The 27,702-nt window shown below is 45.7% G+C and overlaps 1 protein-coding gene and 1 long non-coding RNA gene across 2 annotated transcripts; one reads left to right on the top strand and one right to left on the bottom strand.

The window, feature by feature from the left end:
- NMT1 (N-myristoyltransferase 1) lies at positions 1-27,233 on the bottom strand. Its single transcript, XM_083709548.1, has 12 exons — positions 27,075-27,233; positions 19,092-19,200; positions 18,576-18,717; positions 18,021-18,139; positions 16,524-16,615; positions 14,841-14,957; positions 14,011-14,181; positions 12,274-12,382; positions 8,653-8,823; positions 6,444-6,611; positions 6,029-6,166; positions 1-3,344 (listed from the first exon to the last, which is right to left on the bottom strand). The coding sequence occupies exons 1-12, from the start codon at positions 27,182-27,184 to the stop codon at positions 3,324-3,326; spliced, it is 1,467 nt and encodes a 488-aa protein (XP_083565674.1). The 5' UTR covers positions 27,185-27,233; the 3' UTR covers positions 1-3,323.
- On the top strand, positions 12,389-26,087 carry LOC310830328. The gene is made up of 4 exons (XR_014557589.1): positions 12,389-13,332; positions 14,188-15,092; positions 16,481-21,328; positions 24,426-26,087. It is a non-coding gene; the product is annotated as an uncharacterized lncRNA (long non-coding RNA).
- Positions 27,234-27,702: the final 469 nt, after the last annotated feature.

Below are 27,702 nucleotides of genomic sequence, written 5' to 3'. Positions count from 1 at the left end.
TGAAAAGGAATATTACACATTTATCACATTTGAAGAATGCTATACAGAGACTGCAATATATAGAGAGAGAAATGCACAAGCCCAGGCTGGATGTCCGTGTCCTCATCACAGCGCACCTCAAAAGCGTATCCAAAATTAAAATGGACCCAAAACCAAGGGCAAAATGCGAGAAGAGGGCCTATCAAAGTCTATACAGGATCTAGAGCTAGGAACACGTCTGCGAAGCAAACGAGAATTAGCCAGGGAAACTCCAGTGCTCTTTCAGTGCCAGAGGTATGTCCTGTCGAAGGAGCTGCTGCCTTCAGGCTTATAGTTCTCGATAAGTTTTCGAAGCATTGGAAATCCAAGGGGTGTTTTCTCAAACCCCTCTTGGGTGGAAATGAAGGAAAGACGCAAAGGCAACTTGGACAAAGCAAGCACAGATCATGGGAGAGATCCTTTTCGTAATGTTCTACTGAACCTCCCTGGGTGACGTAACAAGCTCTGAGTCAACTGCACAAGCAGGTTAAAAGCTGCAGGCGTTGCCAGCCTACGACACAAGAATTGCACAATCGCTGGTTTCTAGCTTAAGGGGGATTTCCTCTTCCTCCAAACGTGTTTCGAAACCGTTACGTCTTTATGAATCAGTCTTCACGAAGGAGGGTCGGTTTCCAAAATACAATGCTTGGGTAGAAAGCCATCGGCAAAGTAAGGAATGAGATATACATCTTTTGCAACAGATATAGCACTTTGAGGAGGCGCCACATTATCTAGATAATGCTGTCCTTTTCTGCCCAGCAGTGGAAGGAACTGCACTTGGACCCCAGTTTTCATTCAGGTGGTAAATGTGTCTGGATTGTACCATTTCAGAGAACGGGTAGTCTCTCACAGAAATGGATGCTCCACCATACAAAGAAGCTAGAGGTGAGGAAGATCGGTTGCAGTCGAGCCTTCTCCCTTATGTATGCTAGTTTTCTCTATGGAGATTCAGTCTGACGGGATATGGCCTAGATTAGGGGAGGCGAACCTGTGGTGTCCCCAGTTCATGTTGGACTCCCAACCTGCATCAGCCCCTGGCAGCATGGTAAGTGGTTAGGGATGGTGGGAGTTGCAGTCAACATCTGGAAGGCCACAGCCCAAGGATGTAGACACAGGTTTCCCCAGCCTAAACTACAGGTTTTGTTGTTAACATTTAAAACCCTAAACAACACAGGACCGGGATAGCTAGCAGAGCATCTCCTTCAATGAAAACCAAACTGACCTGCGAGGTATCCCAAGAACCCTTGCTGGCAATGGGGAAACAGGCCATCCTCTGCAATGCCCTCCCTCTGGAAATCTGTGAGGCAGGGACCATGACGACTTCTAAATGCCTCTTAAAAACTCAAGTTTTCCTAAGCCTGTCCAAACTCTTGACCCTTTTCCCTTGTGTACACTGCTTATTTTTATTTGGAATACAGTTGCATTTTTTAGCCAGTTCTTAGCAAATTTCATTGAATTGTGTGGTATTTTTTAATGTGAATTTCTTATAATAAATGGTATATTTTTAAAAACAACATAAAAGCCACCGACTTGGCTACGATAGAGGTACACCCTTCCTAGGATCTCAGCTCAGACCTTGAATAGTGGCTGTCTCCCACCACAAACGCCACTGATGGGTTTTCACAGATCCAAGTGGCACCTCTTTAATTCATGGGAGGCCAATTCCTCCCTCCTGCTCTTCTTCACGGTCCGTGCTTTTCTTCAGCCATCCTTGTTTTCCAGCAGATGACTTCCAACGCCTTGCAGATATGGAGAAGACCTTTTGAAAAGCCCATTTCCCTGATGGTGTCTCCCACCGGAGCAAAAATTGAGAGAGCCCCCTATAAGACAAGGCCCATCCATCTTGTTCACTGCACAGATAGCAAATCCGCTGATTTTGGAAGACGGGCAGCAAGGGTGGGCGTAGAAAGACATATCTCCTTAGTGTCGGGTCACATTTTCACTGGGAAACTGGAAAGCCTCTTCCTTGAAAGAGGTCGCTGAGTAGAAGCCCTATCTTCCCAACTTCAGGAAGTAAAATAACCTTGCGGTAACAGATACACCAGCAACATAATATGGTCTGCCTCCCGTTGCAAGCATTAATTGGCAAAGTTACAGACAGCCATTCCCATGATAGCTTGAATGAAATTCTCATGGGTTTATGCGGACAGGCAACAGGCACAACTGCCAGGAAAGTTTCTCATAATATCAGCAGATTCTCACAGAAGGGAGCACAAAAATGTTCTTTTCAGGGCTGGGCAGTACAAGCGGACTGTTAGTTGACTTAAGCAGAAGGGAGACGCTGCAGCTCAGGAAAGGTCGAAAAACGGGCAGTGCATTCGATTCTGTTGTAAGAAAACACAGATGGGGTGGAGCTGTAGTTCCAAGACATCGCAAGCCCCAAATAACTCCCATCTCTTGGAGGGGGGAAATGAAGAACTGCTCCCATAAAGCAAGGCATGGCCAACATGGATTTTAAGAGCCAAAAGGCACAGGCTGTTAACAGTTTGGAGAGTCAAGTGTTGCAGCGACAAACCTTCGCGCAAGTCCAGGACGGGAGAGATGGGACAGCTACATACATCATCCCACAAGAGTTCAGTTCTGCGACAGCTCCGTAAGTCACTAAATTAGCCCTTTATTTCTTTCCAAAAGAAAAGCTGAAAGTATTAAGCACGTTAGCCCTTTGCTGCATGCACAAGGCAGAAAATTGGCTTTAAAAAACAAACCAACCCCAACATCATTAACTAGCACCAGCCTTGAGCAACCAGACCAGAGAAAACTCACACTGAAGCTCAATTGTGCTTTGGATGTCAAAGAGAAACACTGGATATAGCTGGGTGTTGGGACGCACCATACACCACAAATTTTGCTGGTGATGGTTGGGGCAATCTGGGCCATTTGCAACGCTATTTCTACAACAGAAAGCTAAGCAACCCCATGGTTCCAGTCCCAGTTCCGCTGAACAGCAAACATGGTTAAAGTATAGAATATATAATATATTTTTTTATTATTATTCACCCGTTAACTCCAATATATGCCAATTGTGAGCTAGTTTTTCAGCAGTTACATTCCCTTGATCGTGGTTGTACGGGGTGGGGAGGGGGGGGAGAGGAGGCCAAGTGCTGATGCTAACATGTCGGCGCACTCCGAGGCGCATGGTACAATCATCAGAAGTGTCAGTGGACGGTCCGCATGGCCAGTGTAGGGGGGCGCCAGCTCCTCCGCAGGAGGGTTGCACTTCCATAGACATCTGAACGGCAACGGCCAGCAGTTCCACTCTAGCCCGTCTTCAGCGGCTTTGCCAGCACTTCTCCAGAGATTACTGGTTACTGCAGCACCAAGCCAACCTATGGAAATAACCGGCATAAAGGGGAAGGGTTAGGAAAGCTTGAGAACTTTTGTTTCTTCGTGGATGGGTGCAAGCTGTCCAGTTGCACAAAAGAGGCCTTGTGCCCCAACAGTTACAGTGGCGGGGACCAAGAAGCGCATAAATGCATCTGTATACTGTAAAGCGTTATACGTAGGGCTGCCTCTGAAGACTGTTCAGAAACTTCAGCTAGTGCAGAATTCAGCAGCCAGGTTGCTTTGAGCGTATTACACCGATCCTGGTTTGATTGCACTGGCTATCAAATTCAAAGTGCTGGTTTTGATCTATAAAGCCTTAAACAGCCCCGGACTGCAATACCTCAAGGACCGCCTCTTCCCATATGAACCTGCTGAGTCCCTGAGATCATCTTCCATGGCCCTCCTTCGTGTGCCTCCTCCTCGAGAGGTCCAGAGGGTGGCAACATGAGAACGGGGCCTTCTCTGCAGTGGCTCCCCATCTGTGGAATGCTTTCCCCAGGGAAGTTCGCCTGGTGCCTTCACATTACACCTTTAGGCACCAGGCAAAAACGTTCCTTTTTAACCAGGCCTTTGGTTGATCCAATGTACATCCTATACCCTTTAAAAATGTGTGTTTTTTGTTCGGGGGGGGGGGGGAGCTATTGGGTTGTTGCTTTTATTTTTATTAGATATTTTGTGGTTTTCTATTTTGATTTTATTCTGTGAACCACCCTGAGACCCCCGGGCACAGGGCGGTATATAAATTGAATGAATGAATGAATGAATGAAGAAGAAGATACAGAGAAGAAGAAGAAGAAGAAGAAGAAGAAGAAGAAGAAGAAGAAGAAGAAGAAGAAGAAGAAGAAGAAGAAGATACAGAGTCTCGGTTCAATTCCATCTATAAATGGGATGATTTAAATTTTATCGACCAGGGTGGCATGAGGATACATTGGAAATGTGCACAGTTTCCTTACTCTTGCTAGAATTGCTCCTACAAGCTGAATGTCTGTGCACACTCAAGACTCTTTTAGAATCGTGGAGGATTGCAGTTAAATTTCAGGCCCTTGAGGAAGTGGTGATGACATTGAAAGAAGTGCAAAGCTGAAGGGGACATTACCAGGGCCAACTCTTCCATGTGCCAAATATAAAAGACTTCTGCAAATTCAGCATCTCTCTGTGCATCTCTATAAAATTCCAAGGGCTAATTCTGCGTGTTTTGGAACCTTTGCATCTGAAGTTTTATTGGAAGATGGGACAGAAACTGAGAGTTGGGACTCCTGGGACAGGAGCAAGACAAAGCATATGGGGAGACAACAACAAGCCGGGCATTTGAGCCAGTGACTTTGTGGGGGTCATTAAGACTCATGGTACCAGATTAGGACATAGAGGACGCAGCCTAGTCCACGAGCCTCGCAGCATGGCCTTGGGCAAGCCAGAATCTGTTGTCTTAATATTATTATTAATTAAATTTCTGTACTGCCTTTCATCTGAGGATGACAGGGCAATTTACAATACTACTACTACTACTGTTATTATGCATCAGTGTAACATTTTTATACGTAACTGGGTATTTTTGTAATATTTGAAGTTGGCTGTTGTTGCTTCAGTTTTCTGTATACCGCTTATCAAGATTTATACTATATAGAAATTAATTAAAATCAAATAATCGACCAACTACTTGAAACCTCATCCCGGGTCAAATCTGTTCCTGAAGTATTTAAGCAGAAAGTTCTTTCAGCTCCTGAAGTACAAGGACTTGGGAATTCTCTGTTTGGTCTTTGGCCAGAAAACAGCAAGTGCCACGTTCTCCACCAGCGAACCATCAGCCATAAATCTAATCCAAACCATGGTTTAGCAGACAGATGGGTTCCTGAACCAAAGATCGTAGTTGCAGTGGTTCTCCCTTGGGTCCCACTGCTACTTGCGTTATCCAGGGCTAAGTCATGATTTGTTATTATCCAAACTAGGACATGTGGCGTGCCTTTTCCACATAAACCCCAAGCGGAAAAGCAAGAACAATTTGTGTTTTGACTAGAGCGAGAAAAACCACAAGGCCAGGTTTGGGCACGTTGCTAAGGTCAACCATGGCTTTGCCCTGGGTAGCCCAGGATGAAAAGAGGAGCACTGCAGCTGTTTGGTCTTCGGTCTGGTTGTTCACGCTAAGTCCTTAGCATTACATGCAAACCTGGTCATTCAATGCTTCACAACTCAACTCTGGAAGATGTGGAGTCGCCCTTCTTTCAGGTCATTTGCCTATTCAGAGACAGGCCTTTCCCAAGACACTCTATAGCAGGGATATCCAACAGGTTGATCGGGATCAACTAGTATCCCCGGGAGCTTCTGGTCAATCACGGTCGATCACTGGACTGACTCCTTTTCCTTATCTTTGGTCTAAGCTCCCAGCCCGGTCCCTTTTTCCTATTCTCCATTCACGCATGATCGCTGGAGTTTTCACTGAGAGGCAGATTGTTTCCTTTGCAATTTTTAGGTGAGTGTTTTCTCCCCATTCCCCTTTACTAAAATTTGTTCCTTTTCTCCCCAAAAACGGGACCCCAAAATAACGGGACTCTCCTCCCTAAAAAAAGGTCAACAAATATGACCTGAACTCCCCCAAAAGGGGTAGATCACTGCCTGCTTTTTTTCCCTGAGAGTAGATTGCAGTCTCTTAGGAGTTGGACGTCCCTGCTCTACAGCAATGGTCACCTACCTTCTCTGGCCCCATGCTGGGGCATTTCCAATTGTAGAGATAATACTGCAGATTTCCATCTCCAATCCCAAATTTCAGCTTCTCCAGGAAGGTCTTGTTCTCCATGAGATCCAGTGCATTGAAAACATCGAAGCCCCTCTGCACAAAGAGGTACGGCAGGGAGAGACATTGGGCTTATTTGTATGCTTTGTAATTCCTTAAGATCCAGAAAAAATAGGCCAGTTTTTCCCACTCAAGTGCCAAGAGAACGTTGCTTTAAAAAAACCCCATAACTCAGATATTCAGGACTATCAATTCTGTACTGCTCCTCGGGTCTCCTTAACATATATTGGGCTCTGATAAACAAGATTGTTTTTAGCACGTTTCCCCGAATGTTACATTAAGGAAATAACGTAACCTAAAGAGCGCAGCTTACCATCTTGGCCAATATAAGGGCATCGTTCATGAGGTCGAGAAGTGGTGTCTTGGTGTGGACATTGTAGAATGAATAGGCCGCCTTCAAGCTCTTGTGGGTTGGGTGATTCATAATAGTGGAGGGCAGGGTGTAGAAACTCAGGAAGTCGGTCACCTCCCCATCGGTGTTCTGAAGTAAACAGTGAGATACATTTTAGAATTAATTCCCCCAGACTCTGTCAGTCTTCAGTTGTGGGGGAAGCAAGGGGGCTTCATCTGCCATCGGGCCTGCCCTCTCCTACTCAGATCTCCAAGAAGATCTGATTCCTCCCTTCTCTCCAATTACCGTATTTTTCGCTCCAGAAGACGCACCTAGTTTTTAGAGGAGGAAAACAAGAAAAATATATTCTGCGCAGAGCGTGTAAGCTGCTCTGGCTTTTCTTGTTTTAAAGCAAAGCGAGAGCCGCTTACAAGGCTTCCGCCTCACTTGCTTGCCCATCCCTCCTCCCTCCTCGCTATAAAGCCAGCAAGAGCCGCTGACAAGCTCTGCGTGGCTCTTGCTTTAAAGCAAGAAAAGCAAGAACTGCACAGAGCATGTCAGCGGCTCTTGCTCTGCTGGCTTTACAGCGAGTGATGGACGGGAGCCATGGCTCCGGCTGCGGAGGCATCCCTCAGCTTGCGACTGCAGCGGCAGCCGAGGGATCCCTCTGCCATCCAGTGCAATCGCCCCATAAGACGCACAGACCTTTCCCCTTACTTTTTAGGAAGAAAAAAGTGTCTTATGGAGCGAAAAATACGGTGCAATATTATTCTGGTTTAGAAAAGAAACAAAATGGATCGGGAATTAAGATGGCAATGACTCTTAATGGACAGAACTTCAGACTGCGGGTGGGGGAAAGCCATGCAGAAACCTAGCACAGCAAGGAATGGGCTGAGCTAGAACCTCTCCACTGATGTGGGAATACTTGTTGCTTTTGAATTTACAGTAGCAGTCCCAAAAGGGTGGTCCATAAGCTTCATTCAGGGGACCTGCAGCAGGCCTGTGGATTTGTGGCTGAAGACAGCGCATGAAATATTGGTGCTGGTTTTTAATTGTATTTTTATTGCTTTTGTTTCTTATATTGCAATTTACTGTATTACAATTTGAATTCTGTGGAGTTCAAACTGTAATACAGGCACACCCCAATTACACAGGCATTGCACATTTAAGTGAAATTGCGTGTATTTGAAACACCATTGAAAAAGCCGGCAGACACCATGTTCTGCTCCTGCCCTGCCTCTTCTCGTGACATTTTTGGGTCACTTCCAGGTTTGACAAATACATGTGTGTGCGGTCTCACACATACTGAACACGCGTAAATGGGGGGGTTGCCTATACAATAAAATACGTAAGACATAAACGAAGCAATAAAAATACAATTAAAAATCACGTAGCATCTAGCACAATGCAACTGCTGCAACAGGAAGAAAAATCATTAACTGCCCCTTAGCAATTTTCAAGTTCTCTATGGGAAAACAAGTTTGGGAGCCAGTGATTTACCATGATATTCTTCTATGTGGGGGAGCATTAAAATTGGCATTCCCTCCCAACAGCAGTCTACAAGAGCAAAATCCATTCTAACACCTTATTCAGCTTGAATGCGTGAAAAATCTGTTCAATTTGACTGCAAGTTCAGCAATGCCCTTCATATATTCACTTCACACAGTTGTTCAGCTGTCTTTATCCCAAAAGAGTACGGCTTTTTCTATACTTAAAAACATGTACAGTGGTACCTTGGAAGTTGAACAGAATCCGTTCTGAAAGTCCGTTCAACTTCCAAAACCAAGGCGCAGCTTCCGATTGGCTGCAGAAAGCTCCTGCAGCCAATTGGAAGCCATGGAAGCCACAACAGACGTTTGGGTTCCAAAGAACGTTCGCAAACTGGAACAATCACTTCCGGGTTTGCAATGTTCGGGAGCCAAACCGTTCGACTGGCAAGGCGTTCGACTTCCAAGGTACGAATGTATTTAAGGATCCTGATTCTGTCTGTGGAGTAAGGTCATAAGATGTGACACCGATTTTTTATATTATTATTGTGCATCCAGTTATCTAAATCTGCCCACCTGCATGCAATTTGTCCTACTTCATATTCCGCAGGACAGGGGAGACAGACTCTGCAGAACTCCCAAACCCCTTCTCCCTGCCCTCTGCTCACTGGCTGTGAAGCGACAGGGAAGAAAGCGCTCCTCACCTCAACTACAAATGTGTCTATGATGTTGGGCTGGGGTAGAAACCAGTGCTCCACCTCCTCCTCATTCATGACAGGGGTCAAGTTGAAGAGCTTCAGGTACTCAGCCAGAAGTTTGTGCACAGCAGGGATGTCTCTCTGCTCCATCGGCCGCAACCCTGGGGTCTTTGGAGTCTGGGGGAAGAGTCAGAGGAAAAGGGTTTGCTTAGAAAGGCATTTGGGGACAGAGATCCTGGCTGACAGTGAAGGAAGGGCTACACAGCTAGACTGTCAGTTTGCAGACCGTACGCTCAGTGACAAGGGTGGTTTTCAACTAAGTTTTACCGCAAGGACAACCACTGAAATGAATGGGCCTAACTTGAGTCGTGCTCATTAATTTTGAGAGGTCTACGGTGATGGAAGCTTAGCTGAATACCCGCCAAGATGCCCGGTGTTCAATCTCTAGGGAAGGGAGAAAGTTTGAACCCCGATAAACGAGATCCACAGGTGCCCTTTACTACCACGTCCTTCTCCAACATTTTCTAAGCAATTTGTTCTAAAAAATGTTTGGGGCTGTTGTTTCGCTCTCCTTCTGCGATGAAGTGATGCTGGGCGCCTTCCCTCCAAGGTGACCCCAGCAGACAAATCTTATCAGAGACTGCACAGCCCTGTTCTCTGGCTCCTCCTGCTGTGGAAGCTGTGCAATGCAGCGCCTGTGCTGCGCAGCTTCTGTGCCAAGCAAACCTATGCGCAGGGTCCCCAAAGCTACGTGGATGACCCATCTGCATGCACATTCCTGTGGCTGGAGATTGCAGTCCTGGCCAGTGAAAGCACTTTTGTGTTGGCTCTGGGGTGGCTCAGACGGAAAGGAATATTATATTGAGCTAATCGTACTGCCCAGGCACAGAAGGGAAGTGGCTAGATAAGGACAATTCTGGAGGGTTTATGCATGAGATCCAGAGAATAAGGAAGCAGCCACATAAGGCTTTCTTGGGGGGGGGGGGGACCAAGTGCATTTAAGGGCATTGGGGGTGGTGGAAACTCCTCTAGACACACTTACCAGATCAGATTCTGTGCTAGTTTGCTGCCCACTGGCAGGGAGAAGTAACGGGCACAACGACAACCCAAAATGTGGTGCTAGTGCAGAGTTGCCCAGAGTCACACTGGAACTTCTTTTTCTGGAAATCACTGTTGCAATTGTGGTATGATGGGTAGTCTCAAAAGATGTGCCTCAACTATTTCAGGTGGTTCACATGGCATGGTTGCCACCCTGTGACTGTTACCAAGCAGTGCCCAATCACCTGTGTGCCAGGGCCACTCGCAAATTGAAAGATTTCCCTCTATTACATCTCAAGTTTTTTTTTAAAAAAAGGGGGAGGGACCTGTAGCAAAAATCACCCAATCAGCACAGGGAACAGCTGTGAGCTTGGGAGATGGCTGCTTGCCCAGCAACTCCACACGGCAGCCGCTAACACCAGCACAGAGCTGAGCTCAATTTACGGAGACCTGATGCTCTCCCAATTAAAAAAGGTGAACCCTCCTTATGTCCTGACTTCAAGTAGATATACTTTGACACAACAAACCACATTTGATCGACTCTGGAATCAGAATATTTACAGCCAGAGAATCAGGAAAGGGTCAAAGGCTGTCTAAATACCCGTCCAAGGTAACCTAAATACAATTCCTTATCCTTATCAGGTAACCTAAATACAATTCACATTATAGTGGGGGCATGAGAGGAGAAAGCAGGTGCATCTGGAGCTAGTGTCTCAAGCAAGCTAGACATATACTCCAAGTGAGGGGAATGGAAAGCACCCCCAACTATGTGTTAGTAGCCAATCTGATGCTGGGAAGAATTCCTTTAAAATGTTGGTGGGGGAGGGGGCACATAATCACTGTATCACCCACCATCTTGGCTCTTGATCTGCATTTCCAACATTTCTGGTGGCTGATGCTAGTTTTTCTCCTGAATTAAAAAAAAAAGGGCAGTTCACCCTTATACTCTACAAAGAAGCCTTTTCTTTGGTTTTTCTTTTCCCCCCAGAAAGCACCTTTTTATTAATTATGTTGTTAAAGGAATATAAATATATGCTACACTATAGCACTGCAAAAGGATGATATGGATAAATGTTGTCTGGAAATTTGCCATTCCAGAATATAATAAATGACCAATGTTCTTTTAAAATAATTCATTTGTCTGTTCATTACTTGCCCTTCTGTGGTTTGTCAAATGGGTCAACATTCCACCCCCCCAACTATTCTGAAATTAAGGGTGCCATACTCCATGTGCAAGCTTTAGCTTTAGAGTATAAGAGAGAAGAGACGGGGGTGGCGCTGTGGGTTAAACCACAGAGCCTAGGGCTTGCCGATCAGAAGGTCAGCGGTTCAAATCCTCATGACGGGGTGAGCTCCCGTTGCTCAGTCCCTGCTCCAGCCAACCTAGCAGTTCAAAAGCATGAAGTGCAAGTAGATAAATAGGAACCGCTCTGGCGGGAAGGTAAACGGTGTTTCCGTGCACTGCTCTGGTTTGCCACAAGCGGCTTAGTCATGCTGGCCACATGACCCGGAAGCTGTACGCCGGCTCCCTCGGCCAATAAAGCGAGATGAGCGCCGCAACCCCAGTCGTCCACGACTGGACCTAATAGTCAGGGGTCCCTTTACCTTTATGAGAGAAAACTCCCCACACAGGAGAGGTTGCCTCCTCTGTGAATGATGCTTCTGCAGTGTGTGCCTTTAGATTTCGAAGGAAACAAGCCCAGAGCACTGCCTTCTCTGGAGACCAAATAAGCAAACCTTCTGTGGTCCCTGCGCTACAAGAGGGACTGAATGCTCCAATCACATTCTGATGCAGAGATGTTGCGGAATTATCCAGCCATGGAAGAGAATGATTAGGAGGAGGCAAGGCCAAGACTACACCTTGCACAGAGATGCAGCTGGCAATCTTCTCTGCAGATGGATGAGCTGGACTCAGAGGAGCCTGTAATTATTTCTTTGCGGCTCGTGAACAGTTCTCTCGTGGGACTCCGGTGTGCCCTTGGCAAGGTTTGGGATTGCTGCTCTAGATGCAGAATAATCTCTGGTGATATGGAGGAAGGAGAACGGGGCGGGGGAGAACCTAAGAAAAGCTCATGCTGAGATGCAATTGGGGTGAGAAGGAAATCTTTCCTGACCTCAAGGGGTACAGCTCACAAGGTACTTCTCATTTAAATACAATCTGGTTTGGGCCCAGAGTGTACAGTCATACCTTGGTTCTCAAACACCTTGGTACTTGTATGTTTTGGCTCCCGAACACCGCAAACCCGGAAGTGTTCCAGTTTGCGAACATTTTTCGGAAGCTGAACATCTGACGCGGCTTCCGCTTGACTGCAGGAAGTTCCTGCAGCCGATCGGAAACCGTGCCTTCGTTTTCAAACGGTTTCGGGAGTCGAACGGACTCCCGGAATGGATTAAGTTCGAGAACCAAGGTACGACTGTACATGGAACTTGTGAGGCGTGGGGAAATAGTGCAGAAAGGTCGGGGTCCCCGCATGCTCTGAAACTCCTTGCCTCGCTCATGTGAGGAAAAGTGTGGCAAATATACAATCTCAGCTTGAAAGATTCTTACACAAAGGCCCCACTGAGGTTACTGCCCTGCCCATCACAGACCTCCGGAAGCCGATAGAGCTTCATGGTGCGTTGCATAGTCATGTTCCTGCTCAGGTGCGAAAACTTTACTTCAATCAGCTTGCGTGGATTCAGGGACCGGTGCCAGTACCTGCCGGAAAGAGGAGCCTTCCTGGTTAGACAGCCCACTCGGATCCCATCATTCCTCCACGGAAGCCTTAGTAACTTGAGGCCTAACTCAGTATCACCTAAAAGTGGAGGTACATTTTACTCCTAGGCCCAGAAAGGTACACACACAATCAATCAATCAATCATCTTGCCAGAACAATGGCTGAAACTCTTCTTGCAAGAAAGCCCTATTATTTATTTCCCGGCATCCCTCTTCCCCCTGTTATCCAGTCAGTCAGGGGTTAGAGATGGAGCCCTGCTCTCTGGGCAGTGGTGATACTTCTAGAATCTCCCTTGCCTATCGCAGCTGCAGCACGAGTATCATGGAAAGAGGAGACTTGAAGGTGCGTGTGGCGATCACGCACAGGGCCCCCGGATGTTTGACGGTCTATTGACCCTGTGCCGCCACTACAATTGCTTTTTCCGCTGCCACCACCCCGTATCTCACGGGGACACACGGAGTCCTGTCAGTTGTTAACAAACAAATAATCAAGTTTATTTTTTAAATGCAGGAACAAGCTTATGGTTACAGTTAATTTTACTTGGCAGTTTCTTATTCTTAGTTCCTAACAACTCCAAACTGATTATTCCAACTATCTATCTGACTCCACCTCACAATTCCTCTCACTCTCTCACAATACAACTCTACTAACCCACACCTAAACCTCCCTCTTCCTTCTTCAACTCCCAAGCCTCAACTCTCAACTCAACTGACTTTCAAAACCTTCCACTCTTTTATTCCCCCCTTGCATTCTCACTGGCCAATCACATCACACCCATTTTAACCCTTTCCTAATGACCCATTCTAGGAGGCAAACGCCACAGTGCGTTTGACAGGTTTGGCAAAAGACAGGATGCTATTGGAGAGCTGACATGAGGGAAAGAACTGTGGAACTCAGAAGCCACCTTTGAGGAGAAAAAAGTAAAGCCGAGGTAAGACACCTTGACACTTGAGGTTCAGGTGGCCTCAGTGGCCCGGAGTGCCTTCCATCAGCTTCGGCTGGTAGCCCAGCTATGCCCCATTTGGACAGGGATAGCCTAACTGCTGTTGTCCATGTTCTGGTAACCTCAAGGTTAGATTACTGCAATACGTTATACGTAGGGCTGCCTCTGAAGACTGTTTGGAAACTTCAGCTGGTGCAGAATTCAGCAGCCAGGTTGCTCACCAGAACATCACCAGAGCATATTACACTGATCCTGGTTCGAATGCACTGGCTACCCATTAGTTTCCAGGCCCAATTCAAAGTGCTGGTTTTGACCTATAAAGCCTTAAACAGCTTAGGACCACAACAGCTCAAGGACCGCCTCTTCCCAAATGAACCTACCCAGACCCTACAACCATCATTTGAGGTCCTCCTGCGTGTGCCTCCTCCTCGAGAGGTTCGGAGGGTGGCAACACGAGAACAGGGCCTTCTCTGCAGTGGCTCCCCGTCTGTGGAATGCTCTCCCCAGGGAAGTTTGCCTGGCGCCTTCCTTATATACACCTTTAGGCACCAGACATAAACATTCCTTTTTAACCAGGCCTTTGCTTGACCTAATCAACATCCCATACTGTGCTCTTTTTTGTGAACCTCCCTGAGACCTCTGGGTATGAAATGAAATGACACTCACCTACAGGTACCAACAGGCTTTGGCAGTACCACACCGGCAGTGTAAACAGCCTGGAAAATCCCCTCCAGGTGGACCCGCCGGGTGATCTCCCGGATCAGCACAGGGGCCACCCGCTTGGAACGCAGTTTCTTGTGCACACAGAGAAAGTTTATTTCTACCATCTTCTTTTCCCTTCAGAGGAAGAGAAAGACAACAACTCTGAAGAACAGTTTCTCTGTCACATTTTGAAAAGCGATCTGAAGGAGAGCAGGAAAGACCGTCCTGGATTTATTAAGTCTCTTTTTTTAAAAAAAAAAAAATATTCATTTTACAATACAAAAATATAAAAACACCTAACACAATTTTTCACAAATACATTTTTTGGAGTTCCCTCAGCTCTTCTGCAAATCCTCTATTTTAAGCTGGATTTATTAAGTCTCATATCCACACTGAAGTCCCTATCGTCACCCCACACATTGTTTCTTTGTGCATACACCAATTTACTGGGCTGTTTTCGGGCAATACTATTCAGTCAATATTCTACCTCACCTACACCTGGTTATTATAAAGGCCTGCAGAGCCCCAGAAGATCCCAGCCGCCACGTAACTTGTAACACGAGAGGTGTTGGGGTTCAAGCCTGGTTGACTTGTTCCACGCGACTTTTTCGCAGCATAAAATTAAAAAAGCACACTCTGCACACGCCCAAAGGTACCCTGCGCATTTGAAAGGTTACGGAGCAGAAACAGTGAAAAATGGCTCCAGGCCTGAGCTCCAGCTCAAATTGAAACCTTTTCTTTAATCCACAAAGGGCATCCAAAGTCAAGAGATATAAGTGTGTGGCTTGACTTACGTGTCATATATGTGTATAGCAGCCGGGATAGCACTGATGAAGCCAACCAGCTTCTTGCTGGAAATGACTCTCACACCACAGTGCCACTGGGGCAGCCAGCCTGGAGGACGCAAAGCCCTGAAAGAAACACGGGGTCTCGTCAAAGACATCTTGATCCAAAAGCCCACATGAGATCGCTACTGAAGCGCAGGGCGCTTTGCCAAGTAATACGCCCGGGGGAAACCTCTTCAAGAGGCCTTGCAGTCTAGGCAGGTAATACTGAAATGGCAGTATTCTGTGTATCTGAAGAAGTGTGCATGCACACGAAAGCTCATACCAAGAACTGACTTAGTTGGTCTTTAAGGTGCTACTGGAAGGAATTTTTTTGTTTTGACTATGGCAGACCAACACGGCTACCTATCTGTAACTGAAATGGCAGATACACTTAGCATGGCAGTATAAAGCAGGTGATGGGGAAACTGTGGCCCTTGAGATGCTGTGGGACTCCAACTCCCATCAGTCCCACCAGCATGGCCAATGGTCAGATATAGCTCAGGCGGAAGATTTATCTCAGGTTGTGGGTTTGAGCCCTATGGTGGGCAAGTTTCCTGCATTGGACTAGATGACCCTCGTGATCCTTTCCAACTTTGCAACTATATAATTCTGTGATGGGTATTAAGAGTCCAGCAACATCTTGAGGGTTACAGCTCCCCTCTACCGTGGTATACAGTCGTACCTTGGTTTTCGAACAGCTTAGTTCCCAAACGTTTTGGCTCCTGAACGCCGCAAACCCAGAAATGACTGTTACAGTTTGCAAACTATTTTTGGAAGCTGAACATCTGACAGGGCTTCCGATTGGCTGCAGGAGCTTCCTGCAGCCAAACATAAGCCGCGCTTTGGTTTTCGAATGTTTTGGAAGTCAAACAGACTTCCGGAACGGATTCCATTCGACTTTCGAGGTACGACTGTAAAGGCAGATCGTCACACAATGAAAAAGTTAAAATTTCCAGCTGCAAGTTTCATGGCTTTACGGATAGGCTTGGCAGTATATATGCCCAGTAAAATTTCAGAACTGGGGTAGCTGGGGAAGAAGAAAACAAGACTCCTAGTGGCCAGGAGATGGTGGACTGCATGACAGCACAGTAGAACAAATGACCCAAGTATGCTTAATTTGTATAAATTGCAGAGGCTGCAGAATTGTCTTGGTATGGTGGTGTGCCCTTTGGAGAGAAACTCTTTTCATCTATCACTATTTTGACTCAGTGGCTGACAACGATTGACTCCATGAGTTCCAGCTTATCCCACACATATGTACCCACATTACATATGTTCCCTGTTTCTACTGTTTCCAACTGAAACTATCAGAACAGAAGCAGGCATAGAATCGTAGAGCTGGAAGGGACCCTGAGGCTCATCATCCAACCCCTTGCAATGCAGGAATATGCAGGTGGCCCATATGGGGATCAAACCCACAACCTTGACGTTATCAGAACCACACTTTAGCCAATTGAGCTAACAGGTGCCCCCTGACCCTTGGAAAAGGGGGATTTACACATGGGGTAGTAGTGACCCATGTTGGGCAAGTCAAGACCTTGGGTCAATATTTTAGTTTTTTCAGCATAAGGAGACAGTTTTGATTTTTATGTATTAATTTTTTACAGATGGAGACCACCGCAGAGAAATTCAGACGGACCCTTAACTCACCACAGGAGGAACTCTGGTGAATAATCAAACCGGAACATGTTGTCGTCATCTTCCACGTAGTTCTCATTCAGGAGAGTGTACAGCTCTTTGAGCTGAAGAAACCAAGAGAGAAAAGCATAATCTGCTTAAGGAAGCAAAGCTGCCTCTTAAGAGAACAGAGTTATTCGAAAAGACACTTGTGGCGAGAATTATTAGAGAGCCACTGCAGGGGAAACTAGCAGCACATTAAAATAGCTTTAGACATAGACTGGGAAAGACCCGGCTTCAGCTTCTACTTGTAGTTCATATCTTCTCAATCGCCTACCAGCAGAAGAATCTTAAGGACCTCCCTAACAACTACCCTGCGAAGTACTGACACAACAAAAATTGCTACACAATGACAAAGTAGTTTAAGGGCACAGGTGTGTCTTGGCTGCAATGTACCAAACATTTTTTTTTAAATGAGACTGGGACAAAAAGGCTACGTTCACACACAATGCTCAACTGTGATTTTGCAGCTAGGGGGGTGATTTTGTTTGAAGCTACGGTTCTTGGTCTGTGTGACACAACAAGCTGTAACTTCTTGACAGCGAAACCAAACCCCTGCAAAGTTTCACAACAATCCAACTTCAAGACAAGGGTTATGTAATCGGCTTGTTTAACTAGCCAGTTTGTTTTCTGCCAGGATTCCAGACTCATATGACAGGAAGTTGCTAACCTTCTTGGAAAGCAAAACCCATCTCTGGGTACAAGTCCTTTCCCTGGCTGCATAGTGGCAGGAGAGGGGAGACTGCAAAGCCCAATGTTTTGCTCAGGCTTGCTATAACTCATCCAAGTAACATCAAACCATTGTTGATGTACGAGTGTAGTCTTGAGTCTCAAACCAATAACAGAGGGCCAGTTTTTAAGAGATAAAAAGATCAGGTCAATGTTACAAAAAAACAAAGTGTTATGAAATTGTGCGCATGTTTTAAATGATATATGTAAATGTTTATATCAATAATAACATCTTTAAAAGGTAAACGAGTCAATAAAAATTGACTCTTAGAGTGCTGGTAGGCTCTACATGATCAACAGGAAAGGTTTTGGGCCACACGGAAAAACTATGGCACAAACAAGGGCAAAATGAAGAGAAGTGGACAAGGCAGAACAATGCAGAGACGCAGGAAGTCAGCCAGTCAGCCAAGCTTAAAGCTATGAGATTAATCCTATGACAAACTTTACCCGCACAAAAACCTAGCTGGTTTTCAGGAGGAATCTCTGGGCAAAGGGAGAGAAAGAAAGAGGAACAGCGGCATGCTCAAAATTAAGACACCAGAAGAAAAGCCAAACACGGAATGGACAGGGAAAGAGGAGAAACATGGATCATCTAGCGAAGCTGTGGAAAGCCTTAAAATGCAAGTGGTCAGAATCCTGAGATGGAACAACTGGATGCTATGGTAGCAGTGGGGTAGGTTGGTGGAGATGGTTTAGAGGAGAACCTTCTAGGATGGTTAGTTCTGCTGCATCCCTACTCACCACACCTCGATCCCCCAAGTCCAGAGCATCCCACATAAAACCCTGAGGCAAAGTGTAGGGCTCCTGGCGGATGTTGTCCTTGTCTGGTTCAACGGGTCCATGAGTGTTCACTACTTCTCCTGAGCATGGGTGGAGAAAGAGAGAGGATTGCTGTCATGCATGACAATTACTGAAGGGACCTTCCTAGCCCTCCACATGCGTTAGCACAGTTTCCTGGGCAGCTCCAGCCTCCAGACCCCCAATTCTTCCAGGTCCCATATGCTTCTGTCCAAGAGAACTAGTAAGATCCCGTCTGCAGCATTGCTGCAAGGGCCCACATTCTCTGATTCCCCAACCTACCTGCAATCCCATTTCTGGGACTGAAACATCACACAGCTTGACCACTCACACAATTTACACAGTTTCTTGAGGTTTGGGGAATGCACAAGATGTTGGGGACTGCTGAACCATTGCCCAAATTGGCATAGTAACAGGCTGGAAAGATCTCTCCAATGTTTTGAGACTATTTAAAGACAGCCAGATAGAAGAAAAAGAGGAAAGGAGAAGATTATGTACCTAATTTGGGGACTGGCTGTGTGTCCCAGAACTGATAGCTGCGTTTGGTGGCTTCTTCCATTGTCTTGGCAGGTCCTTGTCCTACGGAGAACAGCTCAATGGCCTTTTGAATCTCCTGCATTCTTTCTGCTGGCAAGGTCACCTGCAAAGACACCAAAGGCACAATGAGTCAACTGACCACCACGTCCTACTTTCCCCCCTCCCTGAAAGTTTAAAATTTTGGAGAGGACATTCTCCTGCTACCCCTTAAAACCATTGAACATTCAAAGCCTACACTGCCCTCCACCCCCACCATTCCTCATCTACCCGCACTGAAAACAGAACAAATGTAAATGCAACAATGTAGGTCAACCAGTCCCCATAGAACTTCCCCTGCATATATCCCCACCAGCCTTTCTTAATTTAACTTTATGGGTACCCAAAAAAGATATAGGGAACGGGAGGCTCAGGGAGTGGAAGAGAACGTGAGGATGGTTCAACATGACCAACCTGTTGCAAAATATTTTTGCTTTTTACCTTTACTGTCTGATCTTGGGCTGAATCAACTTGATCCGACTTTTCCTTCTTCTTCTTCTGTTTCTTTTTCTTCTTTTTCCCCCCACTGTCATCAGCTGGGCTTAAGCCACTGAGGAAGAAATGAAACATGACTGATGGGACTTTACAGATCAACTGCTAAGAGCAGGGCTTGAAGGGAGCTGGGGCCGGGTGCCAAGGTCACAGTCTCTTTTGACCAATACACCTTGGGGAAACTCACTCTTTCAAGCTAGCTCCTTAGTGGATGTACGGGAAGAAAGAAACCACTGCTCTTGACTCCTTCCATCTTGCAAGGCTGGAACCCCAAATTATACAGACTAAATTGAATGGAATAAATGTGTGCACTTCACACAATCTGTAGCTTCTTGTGGTGTGGGGGAAGGAGGGTATCTCTGTGTTCCAGTTTTGCAAGGAATTTGGAAAGAAGGGTTGATTGCAGTATGTGACACGACTCATTTGCTCAAGTTATCTGAGGCGACCAGGTCTTCTGCAATTTTGCCTCGGCCCAATTTTTCCACCTTAATGAGACTTTATTGAACCACTTGTGTGAGAAGCCCTGACAATACTGCACCAGCACTGACTAGTTATAACACAGTTATGGACTATCCACACAGCACAATGTGCACACTCTTAGCTTGTAACTTCTGTCTAATTTAGCACAATGGTGGCTGCTGCAAAGACGAAAGACAATATACCCTGAGCATTCTTTGCAATCCCCTTTTTTTACCTAAGCTGCAAAGTAATCCTCTAGCACGCGATCTGTCGCTCTTCTTAATCACTGTTTTGTTATTGTGGATTAAAATAATATATTGGCCTTGTTTTCAGGAAAAAGGAAGGTATAAAAATTAAAATAAGTTCCCTGTACCCACAATGCACGCGCTCTCCCACACCACAAATATCTTTCCACGGAGGAACATCTGATATGCCACCATGGAACACTGGTTCGAAATGTCCCCCTACATGAATCTGCATGCCTGCCATGGAAATTCTGTGTGCTGCATATGATTCTGGGGTATCTTCCAAGGGAGTGCTCTCTGTCAGCACAGGGTGTCAGCAAAATCTACTGAGCCTCACTGCAGCCCTGCACAAGCCAAGTACACAAACCAGACAGCATTCTCTATTAGTAGTGTGCAAGCTGTTTGTTAATGGCTGGCAAACCCAAACAAGTAGCAAAAGCTGGCTTTAGGCCCAAGATAAGAGCTTCTCCCACAACTTTAAATCCTAATGGAATCCACCAAGGAGCTGCTGCAGAACCCATCTGTTGGGAAAAGATCCTGGGGGTGGAGGAATATTTTATGTGAAGCCTCTTGGGCTTTGCTAGTGCTCAATATGAAATTTTACCCAATTCATCTTTGGGGTAGTACATTGCACGACGCACTGACACACAACCTGTTTTTTTAGAGAAGTTTATTTTGTTTTGTTTCATTGAGTATATTTATATCCCACCTTTCTTTCTGGAACCTAAGGCAGCATAAATTTCCTTTTATTAATCATGCATAAGTTGCTAAGGAATTCCAGGACTCTATACAACAAAGGCTGAAAGTCATTCTTTGAATCTAACTTCCTCTAAAACGGGAAAACAATCAATGACATGATTGAAGCACCCCAGACAGATATTTGCATGGCTTCAACTATAAAACCATTATGCTACAACTTCTCTGGGTTGTTTGCTTGCTGCCTGATGACTGGCTCTTCAGATTATGAAGTTCTAATGTTAAGCTAAAATCTACATCCTTGCAATGTAACACTCATTGCTTCACAACCAAGACTTCTCTGCTCCAGTGTTTCACACTGACTGCTGAGCCATGCTACGTCAAATGTAGGTGCTTCTAAGTCCTACTTGGCAAATCTACAGCTAATACTTAAAGCAAGTAATCTTTTCAAAAACCAGAGGGATAAGTCTGGACTGGATATTAAGGAATCTCGGCATAGTGTGGTCATGCACTGCAATGGAACCAAAGAGAAAATCAGACTGCAGCATAGAGCTATTTTAGCACAGACTAATCACATTCTGCAGTTTTGCACACAATGAAAGTTTTACACACAATTGCCATTCATTTCACAGTTGCCAGAGAATCTCACAAATCTCCTTCACTGCAAATGCTCATACACTCAAAAATGTGATGCTCATTGGTTATTAGTACAGGAGCAATGATCCTACTGAGACAGCAGTGAAAATACTATGTTTCTCAGTGGCAAAAGAAAGTACTCCACACAAAGTACTGCAAGTGTTCATCTGAACAGGTAATACATGCTCAACAGATTAATATAATAGCTATATTTCCACCACCTGAATTTTAAGTGGCTCTGATGTTTCATACATACAGGGTCAATGCAGTCTTCAAAAGAAACCATGGTTAAGAATTATGAGGCTCATTCACAATGAGCACATGCAGGCTCCTTAGATCAGTGTTTTTCAACCACTGTTCCGTGGCACACTAGTGTGCCGCGAGATGTTGCCTGGTGTGCCGCGGGAAAAATTTGATTCCTATTCAAGAGAATTACTTTATATATAGTCAATATAGGCACAGAGTTAAATTTTTTAACATTTTCTAATGGTGGTGTGCCTCGTGATTTTTTTCATGAAACAAGTGTGCCCTTGCCCAAAAAAGGTTGAAAAACACTGCCTTAGATGATGTCTGGGAGTGGGAGGAAACCTGGACACCTTCCCCCACTGCCTCAAGTGGAATTAAGAGGAGAGAGAGAGAGAGAGAGAGAGAGAGAGAGAGAGAGAGAGAGAGTCTCTTCAGCTGCAGTGCTGTATCTTGTGGCCCAGATCTGGCAAGACAAAGACAGCTATAAAGCTAGAAGGCTCTTCTCTAAACCTTTAGTAGGGCCCTTCCCAAGCCTACTCACTTCCACCAGGCAGTTAAGCCACAAGATCTAGGTCGCATTGTGCACCACTAGTTGAGGGCAAAGCAAACCAGGTGCCTCCATCAAGAGTTCCAGTTTACTGAAAGAAGCAAAACCAAACAAGCAACACACACCCAAAACAGAAGGGCAAAGAAGATCCACACAGCGCCCACGCCAGGGTCACAAGATAGTGGGAGCCATGGAAGCAATGCTTTAAGAGCCTCAAGTATACGCCCATGTTGTGATATTACAATCCACATCAGCAACTGAAGTCCTTGGTTCAAATGTGCCCTCGCCGATGCATTCACAAAGACTTAGGCATGCCCCTCTCTTTCCATTCCCCTCTACAAAATTGGAATAATAAAACCTACCTTACAGGAGCTGCTGTAAGGATTTTAAAAACAAAGCGACTTTAATAACTTAAAAGCACTTTCAACCCAAAAGTGCTTTTAATACAATTAAAACTAGGGGGGGGGGGACTATACACATGCTAAGTATTGTTTTTATCGGAAAAGTTCCAGAATCTTCCTTAACTCTTACTGTATCATGTAAGGAACAAAAATTGCTTTCTGGGCCCAATTCAAAGTGCTGGTTTTGATCTATAAAGCCTTAAACGGCTCAGGACAGCAATACCTCAAGGACTGCCTCTTCCCATATGAACCTACCAGGTTTCTGAGATCATCTTCTGAGGCCCTCTTTCGTGTGCCTCCTCCTCAAGAGGTCCAGAGGGTGGCAACATGAGAACGGGGCCTTCTCTGCAGTGGCTCCGTCTGTGGAATGCTCTCCCCAGGGAAGTTCGCCTGGCGCCTTCATTATACACCTTTAGGCACCAGGCCTACATTCCTTTTTAACTACCGTATTTTTTGCTCTCTAAGACTCACTTTTTCCCTCCTAAAAAGTAAGGGGAAATGTGTGTGCGTCTTATGGAGCGAATGCAGCCTGCGCAGCTATTCCAGAAGCCAGAACAGCAAGAGGGATCGCTGCTTTCGCTGCGCAGTGATCCCTCTTGCTGTTCTGGCTTCTGAGATTCAGAATAGTTTTTTTCTTGTTTTCCTCCTCCAAAAACTAGGTGCGTCTTGTGGTCTAGTGCGTCTTATAGAGCGAAAAATACGGTAGATATTTGGTTGATCTTATTGACATCCAATACCCTTTTAGAATGTGGCTCTTTTTGGCGTTTTTTATTGGGCTATTGTTTTTAATTTATTTTATATATTATGATTTTGTTTGTGAACCGCCCTGAGATCTTCGGGAATAGGGCAGTATATAAATCCAATAAATAGTAATAACTATCTCAAAACCCACAGTTCAGCAGCTTCCACAGATTCCCACAGTATGCTGAAGGAAGCCATGACTTTGTAGATCTGGATTATGGGTGCTACACCACATCAAAGCAGAACATGGAATATGAACCAAGAGGCAAGCCAAACCAGACTGATTAAGCCAGGATAGCCTCACACGCATATTCCCACTGTGGCAGCAGCTAAACCAGAAAACCAGTTTGGTATCGGAGCGTAGGGTTGAGTTATAATAAGATTTGTAGGATTTCTCCAGCCATGTCTTGTAACATTTGGAAGCATTAACACCTGGAAGATTTAACAAGCAGAGCTTTAAGTCCTGCTGCTCATGACCACCTAATGCAAGTTCTTCAGATGATCTCTGCAGGACTCTAGTCACCAACCATTATCAACACAGCCACTGCACTTAGGCCAAAGCCTCAAAGCTACCTTCCTCCAAAGGAGCTTGCCAGCAAGTCCAAGACCACTTTTGGGGTTCCCATTACACCACTTTGGGAGTGTCACAATTTGGTTCCGAGTGTGTCAGTAGCTCCTTCCTACTTTAGGGGAAATTAAAAAGCCTACTTTACAGAGCTATAAGGCTATACAGTGTTACCTCCAGTCGTGAACGGGATCCGTTCCAGAGGTCAGGCCGCATCCTGAGGAAATCACAACCGGAGGTGCCGCTTCCGCGCATGCACGTGGCATGTAGAGTGCTTCTGCGCATGCGGTGAAACCCAGAAAAATACTTCCGGGTTTGCCGCGTATGTATCCCGAAGGATACGTAACTGGAGGTGAACGCAACTAGAGGTACCACTGTATGTGACTGATAATAGTGACAAAAAGGAAACAGTTTTGGATTGGTCATCTAAAAACAGACACACTTTAAATGACTGAAGGTCCGTCCACAAACCAGTGACACCTATTGCAGAGATAAAAGAACCCAAAAAAACTCAACCTTTCAGGTAAGAAGCCTCTAGAAAGATGAGCCAAGTGCTGCAGCTATTGCTTCAAAGGCATTTATTCCTCCCTCTGTCAACCACCTACTTGTGTAACAGGGTTGTTGTACCCCCCCCCCCCCCAAGTTCTAAGCACTCTTTGCAACAAAGGAGTGGAAAATATGCACACGCCACTTTGTTACCTGTCCAAACAGGGCAGAAAGAACAAATCATTTAATTAGATATAAAAGAGTACTGTAAGTGTTCATCTGAACAGGAAAATACATGCTCAACAGATTAATCTAATTCAATAGCTACATTTCCACCACCTGAATTTTAAGTGGCTCTCATCTTTCATACATACAGGGTCAATTCAGTCTTCAAAACAAACCGTGGTTAAGAGGCTCATTGACAATGAGCACATGCAAGCTCCTTAGATGATGTTTGGGGGCTATTTAGAAATAGAAGAGCTGTTTCAGGTCATAGAGTGCAAAAACAGCTTCTCCCTGTACTTAACAAACCTTTTTTCCTCAAGTATATCAAAGAAAACAAGAAGTACACAGCAAGACACTGGCTGGTTTGACCGTAGGTACAGTGGTACCTCGGGTTAAATACTTAATTCGTTCTGGAGGTCTGTTCTTAACCTGAAACTGTTCTTAACATGAAGCACCACTTTAGTTAATGGGGCCTCCTGCTGCCACTGCACAATTTCTGTTCTCATCCTGAAGCAAAGTTCTTAACCCGAGGTAATATTTCTGGGTTAGTGGAGTCTGTAACCTGAAGCGTATGTAACCCGAGGTACCACTGTACTCTTATAACACTCTAACTGATTATTTTTTCTTGGCAATCTGGATCTAACTCAGGCCTATGGTAAATGAAAATAGCCCCCTTAGCTCTTTTGCATTTTGCAGCCAGAAATTGTATGTGTATGTGGAAGCTACTAACTTTTGAAGACATCATCATCATCATCTGTCTCCTATAACAGATCACTGCATTTAAAATGCTTTCCATCCCAGTTTTAGATCAAGCAGTGACCCAGGAAATTTTCTGCCTTTCCCAAAAGCCAACAAGTCAAATTTGTACTAGGGAGTCTACTCTGCAGGCACCTCATAGCAGAATCTTATCCACGTCTATTCAGCAGAAAGCCCCACTGAGTCCAATGGGGCTTACTCAATGGCAAGAGCATTACTACTCATGCTAGTAATTCTCAAACCATGTACTGTGGCACAATGATTTACTGGGAGAGAAGTGTTAGTGGGTCATCAAAAAAATAAAACTACATAATAAGATGTTCCTGTGAGCCCATAGCACCTGTACACAGGGAGGCTGCTCAGTGCCGCCTGCCTTTCCTTTTTTCACCAGGAGTTACACTCAGAACAGTTCTTCCTGCAAGAACACAGGGGATGGGCTTCCTTGATGCAGGCCATCCTTATTCTTTCTTACACCACCAAAACAAACATTTATTGTTACAAGTACAAAAGTGTGCATCTTATTTGAATTCAGAAACGGGTGTGCGCCTCAGCTGTTGTACATTTCCCAAATACCGTTTTAGTCAGTCCTGCTCTGGTTGAGTCAAATTATGCTAAGGTCTGGCAAGTCTCTTGTGTGCAGATGTTCTTGTTCTGAGACTGCTAGTGCAGCTAATGTCTACTTGGCCTCTTTGAGCCCAAGTTCTATAGTTCTCTATGTAGGTACAACGATCAAAAATAAGCTTAGCTTAGGGTGAAGACTTTGAGGAGGAATGGCCATATTCAAATAAATGCTTGTCCATAACATGTCCCTGTTTTCATTACTTGTTGAACAAAAGGGCACTAGATTGATATATCCTGGGAGCAAATCCTGTAAGGTTGGCCTGAAAGCAACTGAGAAACCATTTAGTGCATCACCCTGCCACAAAAGCAGCAGGGTGATTTCAAATAAGGGTGATTTATGACAGTAACAAAAAAAAAAAGGGAGATATAACCAGCTGATCCTAATTAAGTTTCCCATTGGTACTTCATATAATCCCTAATAATGCTACACATGAATTGGTTAAATTACACTGCTTAAAAAGGCACATTCATGGGCAGAAATGCTTTTTTAAAAAAATAAGAATGCAGCAGAGGCTTCTCGTTTGGGTTGCAGCTGCCATTTTCGCTTTCACTCCCTGACCCACCGCCAACCAGGTCCCTGGCGGTGCCCATTAGCTGGCTTATCCCTCCAAGGCCTGGGGCAAGTGTATCCAGCTGCCCCCAACAAAGGCTCTTTTAACAGCTTTGTGAGAAGCAGAAATTCAGAATCTCCAGCCAAGGGGTGTGTGGAAATGCAACTCTTGTATTTCTGCCCCTCGCCCAGCAGTTTAAAGGCACAGGAACTCGTGATGTGCAATAACAGCTTTTTTGGGGGGGGGGACCAACCTTACGCTTAGAGCTACAAAATAACATGCACTGCTATACAATAAAAGCATGCAATAAAACCCGTTCCAGTCTCTCCTTCGCCCAGGCTACACTTTCCCTCAAGCTCCTGCTTTTCAGCCCACTTCCTTCACACCCACCCTATAACCCCCAAATATCTAGGTCCCGGACCCCTCCCTATGGCGGGTCTCCTTATCCCTCACACGAAGCAGGCCCGGCAAACGCTTCGCCTTCGCGGTCACGCCGCTGGTCTGCAACGGGCGAGGAACCAGCGGCTCCCCCTTTCGGACTGGCAGAGCAACCAACCACTCAGGACGCAACCGCCCAGTCGCCTCAGCCAATCAAGCAACGCAAAAAGGGAAAGTGGGCAGGGCCGACTTTATTTCCCGCCTCTTCTCTCCACCTCCCACCGGACCGCCGCCTCCCCCTCCGCCGGTTGTGTATCAGGGCGGCTCCCCTCACACCAGAGAGTGGAGGCCCGACCCGGACCGGCTCCGTGCCGCTTACCCTCGGTTGCAGTTGTGCTCTTCCTCATTCTCGCAGTCGCTGCAGTGCTGCTGGTCGTTCTCCTCCTCCCCTGACGGCCGCCTCACTGCTGTATCACTGTCGTCCGCCATCTTGGCGAAGGGCAGCCGCGCCGGCTGCCGCGCCTGCGCAAAAGAAGCCGAAGACGGGCCGCGATTGGGCGGCCGGCCGCAAGGAGCTTTGGGACTTGTAGTCATCTCTTGGCGGCTCAGGGCGGGAACCGGAAGCGCAGCACACGTGAACCGCGCTGACGCGGGTGGGGGGGAAGCAAACCTTGGTTGCCTGTGCCTTGGTTGTCGATGCTGTACTAGGAGTTGGGAGGTTTCAAGTCTGATGAACGGCGATATGGAAATTTAATTAATAATAACCAGTGCTTTTTCCTGGGGGGACGCATACCCCTAAACATTTTGTGAATTTTTATACTTTTGTCCATTTACTATATTTATTTTTCCTGATTTGAACTATAAAATGGTGATTTTCTTGGGTAAAAAAAAAAGCACTGATAATAATGATAATGATAGACCCTTCAGGCAGGAAAACCCCAAATGTGACAATAATAATAACAATAACAACAACAATATAATTTATTATTTGTATCCCGCCCATCTGG

The sequence above is a fragment of the Podarcis gaigeae genome (assembly GCF_964106915.1).
Source record: "Podarcis gaigeae genome assembly, chromosome: 13".
NCBI classification, from domain to species: Eukaryota; Metazoa; Chordata; class Lepidosauria; order Squamata; family Lacertidae; genus Podarcis; species Podarcis gaigeae.
Note: the sequence above shows the minus strand (reverse complement) of the source record. Positions and strands in the feature narration are given on the sequence as shown.